Raw genomic sequence first — 17,100 nt, 5'->3', positions numbered from 1 at the left:
ACAGTTTAAAATAACAATAATTATACGTACCTCATCATTTAGCCTTTTGACCTGCTGCTTTGTCTCTTCAGCTTTAGCAGCCAGCATGGCAGGAGTAACTTGATCAAAGTCTGTAAACATCAGACAATAATTTATCAACCCTCTGCTGTTCTCCAATCCAGTGACACTGTGCACTGACGATTATATTTACAGCAGCAATTTGAATTACTTGAAAATACCAGCACTTTTTAAATAACTTGATCTGGAGATTTAAAATAAATGGGGTGGGATTTTATCCCTACCCACTGGGCAGAAACTGGGTGAGTAGGTAGTTAAAATGCCCGGGCTACATACCCGCCAATATGCCACCTGCTTCACACCGATCCTGATTTTAACCTGCTCAAGCTGGTGGTTTCTCTCTTTAAATATGCAGATCGGGTCTGATGATTTATTTGGGCCGTAATTGCAATTTTAACTCTTACTTAAGTGGGAGAGCTACTGTAGCAGGAAGGGATCGGGGATCAGAAGAGCCCAGTTACCGTAGATTTTTATGCTTTTCTTGTGGTGCTCCTCCGGCTCCCAAATGGTAATTTTGCATTTCTCTTGCCCTGCACTTCCCCCAACCCCGTTCCCTCCCGAAGCATCCTCCCTGTGACATACCTTCCTACCGGCGAGCCTTCTACTGGTGCCGGTGGCCTACAGCTGCCAAAACCTCTGTTCCTGCCTGCAGATTTCCACCCATTTCAGACAGGCAACTGACTGGCAGCAAGCAGATGAGACCCGGCAATTAAAATTGCTTGGGACTCACACTGCCAATATTGGGTGTGTTTGACACTTTCCTCACCCTCACTCACCCGAATCACACTCCCAGTTAACATTTCCCATTTTGCAGCTGAAAGACTAATCTGATGTTTATTTTTTTCATCAAAAGTAGGTACACTGACTGGGATTGTCCTCCCTGGCAGCAGCACTGCCAGATATGTGGCAGGAGGGTGGAACTTCCAGTTGCCCTCCAAAACTCATCCTGAGCCCGGCAAATAGCAAATCCTGAGCCTGGCTCAGCTTAATGGAATACATTTGATAGGCTCTGATGATGTACCACTCACAGCAGCTTCAAGGGCTTACCTGCTCCTCTTTGTAAGTAATAGTGGGGATCTTTCCTGAATCATGCCTGTGGTCAGGAGTGCGTCAATCACCCAATGATTGTGCACACGTGTGGATCTCAGGTGAGAATAGGATCAGGGTGTTCTGCACTCAAAAACCTGACAATACTCACTATAGAGGCTCACAGATGAGTAATGTCACTTGTGCAAGGCATATCATAGTGTGCCCAGTGTCTGTGGGACCAGCACAGAGCACAGGAGAGAAGGGAAGAAAACCGACAGAGAAAATTAGCAAAATAAAACATGAAAAAAAACTTCTCAGCTGACAATGAGTCAAATCGCTAAAATATAGGGGTTAACTTTTAAATTTGGTGGAAGTAAACACTGTGGTATCCCAGTGAATGCCCCGCCCCATTTTTCTTTTGATTGTGGAAATTTTAATTACTGAGAAAAAAGGCAGACATTTTTTTCAAATGAAGATTTTGAATAATTTAGTAAGTTCATCAATAAATTGTGACGGTGAAATGTTTAAATAGGGCTTTCCTATTGTAACATTTTGACATGTTTAGGCAGGGTTTCTTCACTATAAATTTTACTTAGTCCATTTCTATTATAAATGGTGGGTTGGCATTAAAAATGTTACAGGAGTAATGGGGAGTAAGTACACACCATAGGCAAAAATGTTAATAATATACAGATATAACTGAGGAATACCTTTCTATTGGTTCACGTATGAACATAATTACCTTTTGCAGTCGAAAGTCTGAATGATTCTTGTCCCATGTTTTCAGTGCAGAACTCAAACCTTTGGTTCCCTATTGAACTTTTCTCGTCTTCAATGCCATCAACAATTCTACAAGAATGAAATACTCAGTTGTATAAATATACAGTGCCAAATTTGAATGATCCATTTCCTGTGTGAAAAGTGGTACTTAAAGATGTAGCTCCAGTGGTTGCACATCACTGCAATGATTTACATTAACCGTTACTTCTCACTTAGGCTAAGTGATGCTAAGCTGCATCAATATTTATCTGCTTGAATTAACCAAGAAAACCAATTACTTCAAATTGTCATTGATGTTTCTAGTGAAAGCCAGATCCTACTTCAGGGGCTGCTAATGCATTGTTCGACACCCACAGCCCCACTGCATTAGGCCACAATGCTCAGTATTATCTATATTACAAAATCAATCATTCCAACATTTATTAACCTTTACAGTTAGTGGTGGGGTTGTGTTGAATGTTTTGCCCTGGTGAAAGTGTATAGTGTGTGGTTTGTACTTCTGAACTGTGTCCTCCTTCTAAGTGTTCCCCTAGTGGAAGAAGGAAGTAAGGTTGGGTGTCAGTGTCGACCTCTAGGGTTGGAGGTGGCCCTGTATCTCATTGTGCTGGGGCAGTAGATAGACCTATGGCTATTAATGCAATGTTTACCTGGGCCTGTATGCTCGGTGATACATTTGCAGTTATTTTAATGAGCAGCTGGGTGATACAGATGTGGATTCACCCTGACAGGCACCCTGCATTATCTGTGCCACCTCCTGCCATTCTGTACTCCTACGCACTCCTTCAGCATGTTCAGAGATCTCTGTGACTACAGACCACTGGGCAGCAAAGAGGTTGTTGAAGTCCTACATTATCTGGATCCCCAACATTTTGAATGTATTGAGAACAGACTGCTGAAATTGGAGCCCAATCTAAAATCTAGTCATAATATTCATTCAGGAACCTACAGAAAGAACAGAACTTGCATTTATATAGCATTTAACACAACCTCAGGATGTGCCAACGTGCTTTACAGGCAATTAATTACATTGGAAATGTTGTTTTGAAGGGAAACGCAGCAGCTAATTTGGACACAGTATGATCCGAAAAACAGCAATGAGATGGATAATCAGCTAATCTATTTTAGTGATGTTGGCCAAGGGAGCAATGGTGGGGGGGGGGCGGGGGACTCACTCAGTATTGTACTGTAGTTTCAGCCTGGATCATGTGCTCAAATCCTGTGAGTAGTGCCTGAACCCAGAATCTTCTGACAGAGGAGAATGCTACCAATGAGCCAAGGTCATTCTTCAGGCAGAGGTTATGACCTCAGCCTTTGCAGAGGGCTGTGGAGTGAGCATATTCTCCACGGTGATCTGCAGCTTAACCAGTTAGTCATGCAGCACTGCATATATATAGTCTGTGGACTTCTCCATATCTGTCCATGGACATGCTACATGGCACACACTCAGATTATTGCATGACCTATTAAGTTCCATTTGTAGGCAAGCCTTGAGAAGTTCAAAATCCTGGAGCAGAGCAGCCGGAGGAGCCCTCGAGCTGGTGCAACCAGCAGCTTTTTCTCCTTGACCTAGAATCATAGAATGGTTACAGCACAGAAGGAGGCGATTCGGCCTGTCGAGCTCGTGCCGGCTCTCTGCAAGAGCACCTCAGCTAGTCTCACTCCCCCGCCCTTTCCCCGTTTTTTTTCCCCCCTGCAATTGTTTTCCTTCAGGAACGTATCCAATTCCCTTTTGAAAGCCACGATTGAGTCTGCCTCCACCACCCTTTCAGGCCGTGCATTCCAGATCCTAACCAGTCGCTGCGTAAAAAAGATTTTCCTCATGTCGCCTTTGATTCTTCTGCCGATCACCTTAAATCTGTGTCCTCTGGTTCTAGACACTTCCGTCAATGGGAACAGTTTCTCTCTATCTACTCTGTCCAGACCCTTCATGATTTTGAACACCTTTATCATATCTCCTCTCAACCTTCTCTGCTCTAAGGAGTACAACCCCGGCTTCTCCAGATTATCCAGGTAACTGAAGTCCCTCATCCCTGGAACCATTTTTGTAAATCTTTTCTGCACCCTCTATAAGGCCTTCACATCCTTCCTAAAGTGCTGTGCCCAGAATTGGACACAATACTCCAGTTATAAAACCAGTGTTTTATAAAGGTTGATCATAACGTCCTTGCTTTTGTATTCTATGCCTCTATTTATGAAGCCTAGACTCCCATATTCATTTTTAACCGCTTTCTCAACCTGCCCTGCACATATTCCCCAGGTCTCTTTGTTCACGCACCCCTTTAGAATTGTACCCTTTAGTTTATATTGCCTCTCCTCATTCTTCCTACCAAAATGTATCACTTCGCACTTATTACTGTTTCCTGTCACTTAGCCAATTTCGTATCCATGTTGCCACTATCCCTTTTATTCCATGGGCTTCAACTTTGCGGGCAAGCCTTTTATGCAGCACTTTATCAAAAGCCTTTTTGGAAGTCTCTGTACACCACATCAGCAGTATTGCCCTCATCAACCTGCTCTGTTACCTCATCAAAAAACTCAATCAAGTTAGTTAAACATGATTTGCCTTTAACAAATCCATGCTGACTTTCCTTAATTAATCCACACTTGTCCAAATGACTGTTAATTTTGTCCAGGATTATAGTTTCTAAAATCTGCCCCACTACTGAACTTAAACTGACTGGCCTGCAGTTCCTGGGCTTATTACACCCTTTTTTGAACAAGGGTGGAACATTTGCAATTCTCCAGTCCTCTGGCACCAGTCCCGTATCCAAGGAGGATTGGAAAATTATGGTTAGTATCTTCACAATTTCCATCTTTACTTCCCTCAACATCCTAGGATGCATCCCATCTGGTTCTGGTAACTTATGTACTTTAAGTGCAGCCAGTACCCCCACCTGCACTAGCTCTAATTCCTGTGCGGTGCTTCACCAACTGCTCCCTCCTGCAATTCATTAACTGACACTGCAGAGTGGATATATCTGTGCTGATGCTTGCCCCTGTAGGAGTGGCTGCTGTGAGGTGCTTCATTGAGACGTCATTATTATGCTCTGCCACCACTTGCTCTTGGGAGCATAAGAACAAATTTTAGAATTCTATCAGTAAAGCATCCCTTGGTGCAGAGTTTATATGGCAAGACATTGTAGTATGTTATGCTGCTTTGTTGGCTTGTCTGCGAAGGTGAAGTAAGGAGACAAAGGGCTAGAACCTTGACTTTTTTTGCATGCTTAACGCCCACTTAACGCCTATTTTACCGCTGAAATGGCGTATAACGCCCATATATCGCCCATTTTGGCACAAAGTGGAAACTGGTGGGCATTTTTAGGAAACTTATCGGCAACATTACTTTCCCCATGTGCTTAACGCTGGGAAAAAATATGACCACCCACTCACTTTTTTGGGCCGGAATCAGCAGAATGGGCTAAATCAACGGCCATAATATTGCCCAGTGTTACTTTCCGCACGGAATTAACGCCGAGATTCAATATTAACGCCCGGCCACTGTTTTTTGTTGTAAAGAGCATAGTTACCCAGACTAGCAGACATGGAAATCGCCCATTGGCAATTTCACCATCTCGCACACATATCAGCCACAATATCGCTTGTTCAATGAACCGCCCACAAAAAGTGAAACTAACCGGAACGAACGCCAGCAGTGTGGCTGGCATTTGTTAAATCCACTCTTACATGAGGAACTGAAAGAGCGCTGATGTGAGTGACAACCCTGACACACTGCTGTGTGTGCAGCTCAGACATCAATGGTGCCCATCACCTTGGTGCCAGTTAAAGTTTACATTGATTGATGTTCAGTTGTATTTAACCCTTTCATGGTAAGGAATCACCAGTGTGTAATGGTCCAGCTATCTGAGACAATGCGCAATGAGGTTATGTTCAATAACAAAAATTTATTACCAAGATTGGTCTGAAATCATAAGTATTACAGCCAATAACACCCAAACCCCGCCTACACCCCACTTTTTCTACCATTGACATAAATCACATGGTCAACATGTCCAGCAACACAGAATACAAAGGCAAAGCAGCAGCGTGGTCCCCAGCCCCCATACATTGCAACAACTGCATACACCCAGATGGAGATATAACACAGACATCACCTGTGCACATGCACCTCACTTTCCTTCCCCCCCCCTTCTTTTCCCCACCTCTACCCCTTCCCCTCCTTGCTCCACGGTACCTGGCTGAGGAGCTCCTCAGGCAGTGCCTCATTGGGGGGGATGAAAGCAGAGGCGGTGATTGGACGGGTACGGGAGCGGGGGGTGCCGAGGGGGCAACATTCTCTGATGCAGAAGCAGGATCTTGGTCCTTTCTCTCATCTGCCGTTTGCAGTGGTGGAGCGGAATCTAGGGGTGGAGTGCCGCGCTCTGGGACCACTAGGAGGCATGTGGCAGCAATGTTCCTGGCTATCGCATCCAGGGATTCCGCTATGCGCGGAATATACTCGGTATGGTGGCCAGCTGTCGGGATATGCCCCCCAATGCTTCGATGAGCTGGTCACCAATGTTTACAGTCCTCCTGGACAACTGTACCATCTCTCCGCTGTCATGTCGTGCTCGTGGAACAGACCTGTCATGTCCACGAGGCCAACGCGGGGTCGGCGCCGTCCTGGGGACAAATGGGGTGCCCTGTGGAGAGGTGATTGGGGCCGGTACCTCCAGAGTGGAGGCGGGAATGACCGGAGGACCACTAGATGGCCTTGGGGTGGAATGGCTTCTGGAGCGTAGTGATGCAGGTTCTTCGAAGTCTGCGCTCTCATCCGTGGAGAACAGACCCAGCGGATTGACGGGAGAGAATCAGAGCTCCTCAGCACCAGATGTAGTAGGATCGTCTGCCAACTCCTGCCCCATGGCCCCACCTTCCGGCCTCTGTGGTCTTGCCTGGGGCTGCGCTGCTGGCTGAGCTGAAAAACACAAATGAGGTTATTATGGGAGAAGGAGGTGCTCGGGTGACAAGGTTAGTCCAGCGCTACACACAGCATATGCACGACAAAAGCACCACCGCTATCAAAATCATTAGAGACATCACATTTCATGACCATCAACATATTGTGCATTTCAATGATTGTCATTAGGCCGACATTATTTCTGTGACACTTTTAGAAATCATTTATCATATATGATTGTTCGGATATGAGTGGGTGTGGCATCTATTGACTTTACATGATGCAATGGTGTGAACTTTACTCATGTGGCATCACTTCAGGGTCTGCACATGCGTCTGTGGCTGTCCGGAGATGGTTCCCCACGAGTGCGAGCACACACTCCTCCATGTCAGTGATGTCGCTGGGGACTAGTGGTCCCCTTGCCCTGTTCGCCTCTGCATGGACCTCATTGTCGATAGCTTCTTCTGTAAAAGGTGACAGGACGACATGGCATGAGATCATTGCATGATATCATTGCTAGGTACTGTCACAGACACTGATACAACACATAACCGACAGATGTAATCATAATTATTATCATTCTTTACCTAAAGACGTACACCATGACTGCAGGCTTTGAGTAAAACATTCCCGGTAAAAGTGCAAGACTTCACATCTGCTGATAGCCACTCATCACTGTTACAAATCAAATTATATAAATACATAAGTACATGTAAATCAATGTAATACTTACTCTTGCGGATCCCACAAGGACACTCCATCGTTTACGGCATTGGTTACCCTCACGCACCTCGTTGGTCACCGACGAGATCACTTCTGCTATCTCGGTCCATATCCCCTGGTAGGTCTTTGGGGTGGGCTTCCCACGCTCTCCCTGTGTCAAATCACCCCAGCGTAACTCGACCTCCTGCAGAGGGAGGCATTTGCCTCATCTGAGAACCTCCTGGCTCTTTTGCGGCCTCCAATATGCTCCTCTCCCCAGCGTCAGTCTCCCCAGCGTGCTGTGATGCCTCCTCCTCTCCCTCCCTTATAGGCCAAATTCGGTCAAAAATGTGGCTGGTAACAGCTACTTTTTGTTTGTCTACTTGCTGTGAAGCTCTAAAGTCTCCTTCCTTCCTCCCAAAGCAGCCACAACACATCCAGCCACGCCTTCAGTCCCTCTGAGCTCCCTCTCTCACTGTCTCCTCTTCTGTGCATGTCATGATGACCCTTGACCTCCTGAATCGTGGAAATTGAGCGCTGCCATGCCATTGCTAAGGATGGCCACACTTTACGGCAGAAGTTAAAAAAAATTTAACCCTACCGCCCATTTTATATCGCTCGCAATAACGCCCATTTTCAAAAGTGGAGACTAGGTGGTTTGCGAATGTGCGAGAAGCCGGTGATCTGAAAACCCTTTTTTATCGCCCACACCGGAAATATCGCCCATTTTTGGACGATAACCACAAAAGTGGAGGTTCTAGCCCAAAGAGTGGAAACCAAAAGAAGATACTTACCTGAGGCCCATGACCACTCATTCTCCCAATTAACCTACTGCTTCCATATTTAGGCCAGCAGTCACCTACGTGATTCTGTTACCCTGAAACAATTCACACTCTGTAAACTAGTTCTGTTTGTTTAGCACTATAATTCCAACAATTGTAATGTCTTTTATGAACTCTTTGCTGTCATTCCCTAGTCCAATTACTGCTTTCACTCTTGTCTTCCTTCCATCTGCATTTTGACATACCTGATGCTAATCTCTCTGGCATGGAAAGGTTCGTACTGCAACTTGCCTCCTATTAGATCTGGTTCAATTAGTTCCATCATTCGGCTGTCCCCTCGAGAAATTCTGCTGAACAAACCTGACATACTGATCTGTTTGTGGTATCCCGAATCAATTTTGTGAGAAGATTTCCTATATTCACCATTTCTAGCAGAAATATAAAGCATTTTAAAAGAACATGTTTATGCGTTTGTTAGAAATAGCCACCAGAGGCAATGTTCTAACTTTATCTCTGCTTGTAAATTCTCTAAATCTACTACTAGCGCTTCTAAATAGCTGTATTGGCAAGAAGCAGCAAATGTTATGTTTCCATTCCTCCAGCAGCCACTCCTCTGGTCTTTGGCTGAGCTGCTTATGACAATGTATGTGACTCTTCCCTCTCAACCCCAATTCCATCCTAATAATGGCTAGTTGTCTTATGGATTTAATTTGGTTTGTGCAATTATCTAGCTGGGGTCCTTTTCTCTAGAAAAGAGAAGGCTGAGGCATGACCTGATAGAGGTCTTTAAAATTATGAAGGGATTTGATAGGATAGACATAGAGAAGAAGTTCCCACTTGTGGGGAGTTCAAAACTAGGGGCCATAAATATAAGATACTAGTAAATCAAATAAGGAATTCAGGAGAAACTTCTTTACTCAGATAGTGGTGAGAATGTTGAACTCGCTAGCATATGGAATGGTTGAGGCGAATAGCAAAAGCTGCATTAAAGAAGCTCGATAAGTACATGAGATAAAGGAACAGCAGGATTTGTTGATAGGGTGAGAAAGTAAGGTGCGAGGAGGCTCGTGTGGAGCATATATACGGTATAGACATGTTAGGCCAAATAGTCTGGTTCCATGCTGTAAATTCTCATTAATTCTATGTACATTACAGCTAGCACTTTTACAAATTGTGTGCTTGGAATAGTACATTTTAGAACTTTTAATTTAACTGAGTGGACATTGGGCTGGAAAGTGCTCCCCACCCCGTTGGGGCGGATAATTTGAATTAGATGAAAATTTAGTGTCTGTACAGATGAGGCAGAGAATAAAGAGATATTGGTGACGTTATTTTCTCTCAAGTCTGCTAGCGCTCTCGGGTGCTGTTGGAAGCGGGAGTGGGGCGGAAGAGAGTCAGGAGCAGGTCGGAAGGCGGGCGGTGTCATTTAGTGTTGCGCTGAGCACATCCGTGCAAAGCAGACATGCCTTGTCACGCTGATGCGTAGCAATGTCCCTCCCCTTCAGATACAGGGGAGGGACGATGCGATGCTGAGTGAAGTCTCCGTGGAGTCCACTGGGCCACAAGGGAAGGGTTCAGTCAGGCCAGCGGCCCGGCACCCAAGAGGGGTTGCCGGGTTGCCTGTTGGCAGCCCAGCCGAACCCGCAGCCGCCATTGTCAGCCGACTGCAGAGTCTGCCGACAATTAAAAGAAAATGGCGACCGTGGCAGTGCGCTCTCTCTTTAAGGGTGGCTGCACCGCCCAGCCACTGGCTGCTTCCCATCTTATGAAGCTGTCAGTGGCACCAACTGACGGTGGCTGCGCTCCAGCTGGGTAATTTCCCCCGCAGGATGGAAAAGGGGTCGCTACTGGGCGGTAAGGGGTCGGCGTGCGACCAACAAGGGGTCGAAACGCCAGGTGGGTCAGAAAGTTGGGGCGTGGTGGAAACCTTCCACTGCCCCCAGCTCGGGGGCAATTGTGGATAGGTCGCACTCTCCGCCTGCCCCCAGTCGGTAAGGTCTAACCGCCCTGTTACCGGGCGGTAATGGGCCTTTAAAAAGGGGGCAATTTCGACCCCATTAACTTTTACCCTTGGTACTAAACTGGCTTCTTGGGTTGCAATTAGTCTTCAGTAGTAGCACAAAATGAGCAATGGTGATTTGGTGGCCCCTGTTACACCCTGCCCAATTTTACTTTCCATTGGCGGGGTGTAAAATGGGCTACCAAAATAATATCATCTGCTGCCAAATACCAAATTCACCCCAAATATTTCTAATGCATGTTAATGAATAATGTTAACTTATTTTTTGCTTATTAACTATTTGTTATTAACACAGAATGCACAATTTTACTCATGATTTACTTTATTCCCACATTGTGCTATATTCTCCCAAATAAAGCTGGCGTAAAAGCACCCGAGAGAACCAGTAAAGTTCCATTGTCCAGCAGAGCATGAGATATTGCTTAAAGGACGAGTATTTCCGTGAACTCTGCAGCATGAGTATAGGATCAAATCTGTGAAGCTAGATATTTTGGATGAGAGCAACAACAGAGGTTTGACGTTGTAGAAGGTAAACTTAGAGGTCTCACTCCTATCCAAATAACATATAAAATACCTTGCTAGCTGAAGAGGAAAAACAGTGATTTATGAGTTCTATCATGCTCATAAGGATAATAAACACTATTTCTCAGATACTTTTTGACATATAGTAATTGTTATGTATGTAAACCTGTAAATACCATGTCTAACCACCAGAGGGTTTATCCTCTGGAGTCCCAAGGGATCCCACAATCCCTTGGGAACATCTGTATATAAGGAGGCCTCACAGGCTGGAGAGGTACTGAGATCTGTAACAAAGTACTACGGTCACACCTTACTTTGAGCTTGCAGTATCTAGTCTAACTCTTTATTCAAGACATAATAACTGGCGACGAGATAAAAATGACAAACCCCAATGCAACAATGCAGAGAACCATATCCTGGAGAAATTTTCAGAGGGAGATGATTGGGAAACCTTCGTGGGGCGACTCGACCAATACTTCGTGGCCAACGAGCTGGAAGGAGAAGTGAACGCTGCCAAATGAAGGGCGATCCTCCTCACCGTTTGCGGGGCACCAACGTATGGCCTCATGAAAAATCTGCTCGCTCCAACAAAACCCACAGACAAGTCATACGATGAGTTGTGCACACTGGTCCGGGAGCATCTAAACCCGAAGGAAAGCGTTCTGATGGCGAGGTATCGGTTCTACACGTACAAGAGGTCTGAAGGCCAGGAAGTGTGAGCTACGTTGCCGAGCTAAGGTGCCTTGCTGGGCATTGTGAATTTGAAGGACACTTGGAGCACATGCTCAGGGACTTCTTTGTACTTGGCATTGGCCATGAAGTAACACTTCGCAAACTTTTGACTGTAGAGGCCCAAACCTTGAGTAAAGCCATAGCGATAGCCCAGGCATTTATCGCCACCAGTGACAATACTAAACAAATTTCCCAGCACACAAGTGCTGCTGCAAGTACTGTGAACAAAGTAACGTTGTTTTCAAATCGAAATGTACAAGGCAGGACTTACACGCCTGCAGCTGCACGTCCACAGATGACTGAGTCCACCATCGAGGGTGGTGAATACAAGGCCATTAACACCTTGTTGGCGCTGCGGGGGTGATCATCGTTTCCCTTCATGCTGCTTCAAAGGATACATTTGCAAGGGATGTGGAACAATGGGACACCTCCAACATATGTGCAGGAGAGCTGCAAACCCCGCTAATCCTGCAAACCACCACGCTGCAGAGGATAGATCCACGGTGGATCATGACGAACCAGAGCCTCAGACCGAGGAGGCAGAGGTATATGGGGTGCACACATTTACCACAAAGTGTCCCCCAAAATGCTGAAGGTTGAATTAAATGGACTCCCAGTGTCCATGGAGCTGGACACGGGCGCAAGCCAGTCCATAATGAGCAAAAAGTCTTGCGATAAGTTGTGGTGCAGCAAGGCCTCAAGGCCAGTCCTGAATCCCATTCGTACCATAATATGGTAGAATTCTTTATTAAGATGAAGAATGACACAGTTATTTCAGAGATTAGGGTCCTGAACTTAGGGAAAGGTGACTTCGATGGTATGAGACATGAATTGGCTAGAATAGACTGGTGAATGATACTTAAAGGGTTGACGGTGGATAGGCAATGGCAAACATTTAGGGATCGCATGGATGAAGTTGAACAATTGTACATCCCGGTCTGGAGTAAAAATAAAACGGGGATGGTGGCTCAACCGTGGCTAACAAGGGAAATTAAGGATAGTGTAAAATCCAAGGAAGAGGCATATAAATTGGCCATAAAAAGCAGCAAACCTGAGGAAGGGAGAAATTTAGAATTCAGCAGAGGAGGACAAAGGGTCCAATTAGGAGGGGGAAAATAGAGTATGAGAGAAAGCTTGCTGGGAACATAAAAACTGACTGCAAAAACTTCTATAGATATGTGAAGAGAAAAAGATTAGTGAAGACAAACGTAGGCCCCTTGCAGTCTCAATCAGGTGAATTTATAATGGGGAACAACGAAATGGCAGACCAATTGAATAAATACTTTGGTTCTGTCTTCACTAAGGAAGACACAAATAACCTTCCGGAAATACTAGGGGACAGAGGGTCTAGGGAGAAGGAGGAACTGAAGGAAATCCTTATTAGTCAGGAAATTGTGTTAGGGAAATTGATGGGATTGAAGGCCGATAAATCCCCAGGGCCTGATAGTCTGCATCCCAGAGTACTTAAGGAAGTGGCCCTAGAAAAAGTGGGTGCATTGGTGATCATTTTCCACCAGTCTATCAACTTTGGATCAGTTCCTATGGACTGGAGGGTTGCTAATGTAACACTGCTTTTTAAGAAAGGAGGGAGAGAGAAAACGTGGAATTATAGACCAGTTAGCCTGACATCAGTGGTGGGGAAAATGTTGGAATCAATTATTAAAGATCAAATAACAGCGCATTTGGAAAGCAGTGACAGGATTGGTCGAAGTCAGCATGGATTTATGAAAGGGAAATCATGCTTGACAAATCTTCTAGAATTTTTTGAGGATGTAACTAGTAGAGTGGACAAGGGAGAACCAGTGGATGTGGTGTATTTGGACTTTCAAAAGGCTTTTGACAAGGTCCCACACAAGAGATTGGTATGTAAAATTAAAGCACATGGTATTGGGGGTAATGTATAGACATGGATAGAGAACTGGTTGGCAGACAGGAAGAAGAGAGTCGGATAAATGGGTCCTTTTCAGAATGGCAGGCAGTGACTAGTGGGGTGACGCAGGGCTCAGTGCTGGGACCCCAGCTATTTACAATATATATTAATGATTTAGATGAAGGAATTGAGTGTAATATCTCCAAGTTTGCAGATGACACTAAGCTGGGTGGCGGTGTGAGCTGCGAGGAGGATGCTAAGAGGCTGCAGGGTGACTTGGACAGGTTAGATGAGTGGGAAAATGCATGGCAGATGTACTATAATGTGGATAAATGTGAGGTTATCCACTTTGGTGGCAAAAACACGAATGCAGAATATTATCCGAATGGCGGCAGATTAGGAAAAGGGGAGGTGCAACGAGATCTGGGTGTCATGGTACATCAGTCGTCGAAAGTTGGCATGCAGGTACAGCAGGCGGTGAAGAAGGCAAATGGCATGTTGACCTTCATAGCTAGGAGCTTTGAGTATAGGAGCAGGGAGGTCTTACTGCAGTTTACAGGGCCTTGGTGAGGCCTCATCTGGAATATTGTGTTCAGTTTTGGTCTCCTAATCTGAGGAAGGACGTTCTTGCTATTGAGGGAGTGCAGCGAAGGTTCACCAGATTGAATCCCGGGATGGCAGGACTGACATATGAGGAGAGACTGGATCGACTGGGCCTGTATTCACTGGGGTTTAGAAGAATGAGAGGGATCTCATAGAAACATATAAAATACTGACTGGACTGGACAGGTTAGATGCGGGAAGAATGTTCCGATGTTGGGGAAGTCCAGAACCAGGGGACACAGTCTAAGGCTAAGGGGTAGGCCATTTAGGACTGAGATGAGGAGAAACTTCTTCACTCAAAGAGTTGTTAACCTGTGGAATTCTCTGCCTCAGAGAGTTGTTGATGCCTGTTCATTGGATATATTCAAGAAGGAGTGAGATATTGCCCTTACAGCTAAAGGGATCAAGGGGTATGGAGAGAAAGCAGGGAAGGGGTACTAATGTCAGCCATGATCTTATTGACTGGTGGTGCAGGCTTGAAGGGTCGAATGGCGTACTCCTGCACCTATTTTCGATGTTTCTATGTTTCTTTGTACTAAACTGAGAACATATACAAAGGAACTGATCACCGTAATCGGCAATGCTACCATAAAGGTCTCCTACAATGGAGCGGTGCTCGAGTTAGTGGTACCGGGCGATGGCCCCACGATGTTCGGCAGGAACTGGCTGGGAAAGGTACGCTGGAACTGGGATGACGTCCGAGCGCTTTTATCCGTCGACGACACCTCATGTACCCAGATCCTAAACAATTTCCCCTTGCTGTTCGAAATTCCAAGGAGCAAAAGTGCTGATCCATTTGATTCCGGGGGCATGACCCATCCATCACAAGGTGAGAGCGATACCTTACATGATGAGAGAGGGTGGAGATCGAGCTAGACAGCCTGCAACGAGAGGGCATCATTTTACCGATCGAATTCAATGAGTGGGCCAGTCCGATTGTTCCAGTCCTCAAGGGAGATGGCACCGTCAGAATCTGTCAATCATTTCTTACTGCAGGATCAATACTCACTACCGAAGGCCGACGACCTATGTGCGACGCTGGCGGGAGGGAAAACGTTCACGAAGCTAGACTTGACCTCGGCCTACATGACGCAGGAGCTGGAGGAATCATCGAAGGGCCTCATCAACACGCACAAAGGTCTCTTTAATTACAACAGATGCCCGTTTGGGATTCGATCGGCTGCGGCGATATTCCAGAGGACCATGGAAAGCTTACTGAAGTCGATGTCCCGCGCACCGTGATCTTCCAGGATGACATGTTGGTTACAGGTTGGGACACCTACGAGAGCAGAACCTGGAGGAGGTTCTTAGTCGGCTTAATCGTGTGGGGCTCAGGCTAAAAAGCTCGAAGTGCGTTTTCCTGGTGCCTGAAGTGGAGTTCCTGGGATGAAGAATCACGGCGGACGGCATCAGGCACACCGAGTCGAAGGCGGAGGCAATCAAGAAAGCACCGAGACCACAGAACGTGACGGAGCTGTGGTCGTTTCTCGGACTCCTGAACTATTTTGGTAACTTCTTACCGGATCTTAGCACATTGTTAGAACCCCTGCACTCTTTACTGCGTAAAAGAGATGAATGGGTATGGGTTATAAGCCAAGAAAATGCCTTTGAAAAAGCTAGGAAGCTGTTATGTTCAAACAAGTTGCTTGTGTTGTATGATCCATGTGAACATTTGATACTAGCAAGTGAAGCGTCGTTGTACGGGGTTGGGTGCGTATTGCAACAAGCTAATGAATTTGGGAAATTGCAACCGGTTGCTAATGCATCCAGAAATCTGTCTAAGGCCGAGAGGGCCTAAAGTATGATCAAAAAAGAAGCGTTAGCGTGTGTTTATAGGGTAAAGAAAATACATCAATATCTGTTCGGGCTCAAATTTGAATTAGAAACTGACCATAAGCCGCTTATAGCCCTCTTTTCTGAAAGCAAGGGGATAAATACGAATATGAATGCATCGGCCCGCATCCAGAGATAGGCGCTCACGTTGTCTGCATACAACTACGCCATCCGCCACAGGCCAGGCACAGAAAACTGTGCCGATGCTCTCAGCAGGCTGCAATCGCCCACCACAGGGGTGGAGATGGCACAGCCTGCAGATTTAGTTATGGTAATGGAAGCATTCGAGAGTGAGCAACCACCTGTTACCGCCCGACAGATTAGAACCTGAACGACTCAGGACCCCTTACTGTCCTCAGTAAAAAACTGTGTGCTCCACGGGAGTTGGTCTAGTGTCCCATTAAAGATGCAGGAAGAAATAAAGCCGTACCAGCGGCGCAAAGATGAAATGTCTATATAGGCAGACTGCCTCCTATGGGGTAATCGGGTAGTGGTGCCAAAAAAGGGCAGGGACACTTTCATCAGTGATCTCCACAGCACCCACCCAGGCATCGTAATGATGAAAGCGATAGCCAGATCCCATGTGTGGTTGGCCCAGGATCGATGCAGACTTAAATTCCTGCGTGCACAAATGTAATACATGTTCACAGTTAAGCAATGCACCCAGGGAGGTGCCATTAAGTTTATGGTCCTGGCCCTCCAAACCGTGGTCCAGGGTCCATGTCGACTATGCAGGCCCATTCTTGGGAAAAATTTTCTTCGTGGTTATAGATACGTACTCCAAATGGATTGAATGTGTGATAATGTCGGCAAGCAAGTCCGCTGCCACCATTGAAAGCCTACGGACCATGTTTGCCACGCACGGCCTGCCTGATGTCCTTGTAAGTGACAATGGGCCATGCTTTACCAGTGCCAAGTTCAAGGAGTTCATGACCTGCAATGGGATCAAACATGTCACATCTGTCCCGTTTAAACCAGCATCCAACGGTCAGGTAGAACGAGCAGTTCAAACAATCAAACAGAGCTTGAAAAGGGTAATTGAAGGCTCACTGCAGACTCACTTCTCCCGAGTCCTGCTCAGTTACTGCACAAGACCCCACTCGCTCACTGGGGTCCCTCCCGCTGAACTGCTCATGAAAAGGATACTTAAGACAAGGCTCTCGTTAGTCCACCCTGATCTACACGAACAGATAAAGAGTAGACGGCTTCAACAGAATACATATCATGATCACGCAAATGTGTAATGCGAAATTGAGATAAATGATCCTGTATT

The 17,100-nt window shown here is 45.9% G+C and overlaps 1 protein-coding gene across 1 annotated transcript in view; it reads right to left on the bottom strand.

The window, feature by feature from the left end:
- The window catches only part of kcnh8 (potassium voltage-gated channel, subfamily H (eag-related), member 8), a 655,874-nt gene that overhangs the window by 56,629 nt on the left and 582,145 nt on the right, over window positions 1–17,100 (bottom strand). Inside the window, exons 14-15 of the mRNA XM_070880041.1 lie at window positions 1,829–1,935; window positions 31–110 (exon numbers count right to left, since the gene is read on the bottom strand). Coding sequence (XP_070736142.1) covers window positions 31–110; window positions 1,829–1,935 — 187 coding nt within the window. The remainder of the gene's footprint in view (window positions 1–30; window positions 111–1,828; window positions 1,936–17,100) is intronic.

This window comes from Pristiophorus japonicus, chromosome 5 (genome assembly GCF_044704955.1).
Source record: "Pristiophorus japonicus isolate sPriJap1 chromosome 5, sPriJap1.hap1, whole genome shotgun sequence".
NCBI classification, from domain to species: Eukaryota; Metazoa; Chordata; class Chondrichthyes; family Pristiophoridae; genus Pristiophorus; species Pristiophorus japonicus.
Note: the sequence above shows the minus strand (reverse complement) of the source record. Positions and strands in the feature narration are given on the sequence as shown.